Source organism: Carlito syrichta, unplaced genomic scaffold (genome assembly GCF_000164805.1).
Source record: "Carlito syrichta isolate Samal-C Ts95f unplaced genomic scaffold, Tarsius_syrichta-2.0.1 Scaffold115636, whole genome shotgun sequence".
Lineage (NCBI taxonomy): Eukaryota > Metazoa > Chordata > Mammalia > Primates > Tarsiidae > Carlito > Carlito syrichta.
In genome coordinates this window covers 11690-12982 of record NW_007059732.1, presented here as the reverse complement: position 1 = coordinate 12982, position 1293 = coordinate 11690, and the positions used below count along the sequence as shown (strand labels likewise).

Sequence of the window (1293 nt, the reverse complement as noted above, 5' to 3'; positions counted from 1 at the left end):
GAGTGCTGACTCCTGTCTCACAGCAGCTTGTGAGACAGGAGTCAGCACTGCATGTGCTCCTCCAAGAACACCAATGAGACCAGCTTCAAGTGTTTGCTCTAGGACCACAGGTGGGAGAAGCAGTAGTCATTCCCTCTCTCATCTCTCCCTCAGAGTGACCCAGTTCCTAGGTGGCACTGATCACACCTGTGCTCCAGGCTGAGAAGGACTCTCCTGTTTGCCATATGCCCAGGAAGATGAGCCAGGCCACAGGGTGCTCACTCATCTGGAGCCTTCCTAAGTATCGAAGGGGTAGGAACCTTGAGGCTGAAGGCCAGAGACCACTGCAGCAGGGGGTCTAGTTACCTCCAGGGCATACAAGGCCACGTGTGGATTCTTGTCATTGACTTTCTTTTTGATGGAATTCACAGCATATTTTGCTCTGAAAGAGAAATGGCATGGGTAAAAGCACAGAAAAAAATGGAAAAAGAAAAGTTCAGCCACTAAGATGAGAACAGTCCCATCTACCATCTTGGTCCTTGAGAACCCCCAAGCAAACATTAACATAACCAGGGCAAGTCAAAACTCAGCTCCCACCCTTGCCTCCTGGAAGCCTTCCCCAGCCCAAGATTCAATGTCTCCAAGATGGATGGTGAAAATCCCTTAACTGTTCTAAGATGTCAAAAATCTCAGCATGTAGACCATGCATATAGGGGCCACATAATGTGGTTGGCTGAATTGTGGAGGGCACCAAGTAGGCCCCAAGTGACCCCAGTGCAATGCATGGCCACCTCCTCAGTTTAGAGTGCAGGCCCTCTTCACTTACTGTGTGTCTCCCTGGCGGATTAGGTCACAGATCTGCAGGATGGACTCCCAGTCTGTCTCCAGCAGGAGCTGGCTGGTTGCTTTGTCTGATGAAGAAAATGCCATGAAAGGGGCTCATCCTACTCTGTGATTTCCTAGGCAGCCCCCCCCCCCCCCCCCCAGTTTAGCAGCAGGGAGAGGGGACTCCGTCCTTCCCCCTTTAGACATTTGGACCAAATGAAAACCCTCCTGAAGCATGTTGATAACCATAGAAGTGCTGTCCTTCCCAGATAAGAAGCAAACGGAAATGATAGAGAACATCTGCTGTATGCTTGTTACATGCCAAATGCATTATGTGAATTAACTCATTCAGTTCTTATACAATCTCATGAGCTTCATGGAAACACTGAACAGAGAGGCAAGATCACTGCCCTGAGTCACAGCTTGTCACAGAGCCTGACTCACTCTTTTTTTTTTTTTTTTTTGAGTTGGAGTCTCACTCTGTCGCCC

General features: G+C 49.2%; 1 protein-coding gene across 3 annotated transcripts in view; it reads right to left on the bottom strand.

Annotated features, from left to right (window-relative positions):
- Positions 1-1293, bottom strand: part of HGS (hepatocyte growth factor-regulated tyrosine kinase substrate) — a 17270-nt gene that overhangs the window by 14462 nt on the left and 1515 nt on the right. For all 3 annotated transcript variants that reach the window (XM_008072991.2, XM_021706175.1, XM_021706178.1), the window contains exons 2-3: positions 806-890; positions 346-421 (exon numbers count right to left, since the gene is read on the bottom strand). In XM_008072991.2, coding sequence (XP_008071182.1) covers positions 346-421; positions 806-890 — 161 coding nt within the window. The remainder of the gene's footprint in view (positions 1-345; positions 422-805; positions 891-1293) is intronic.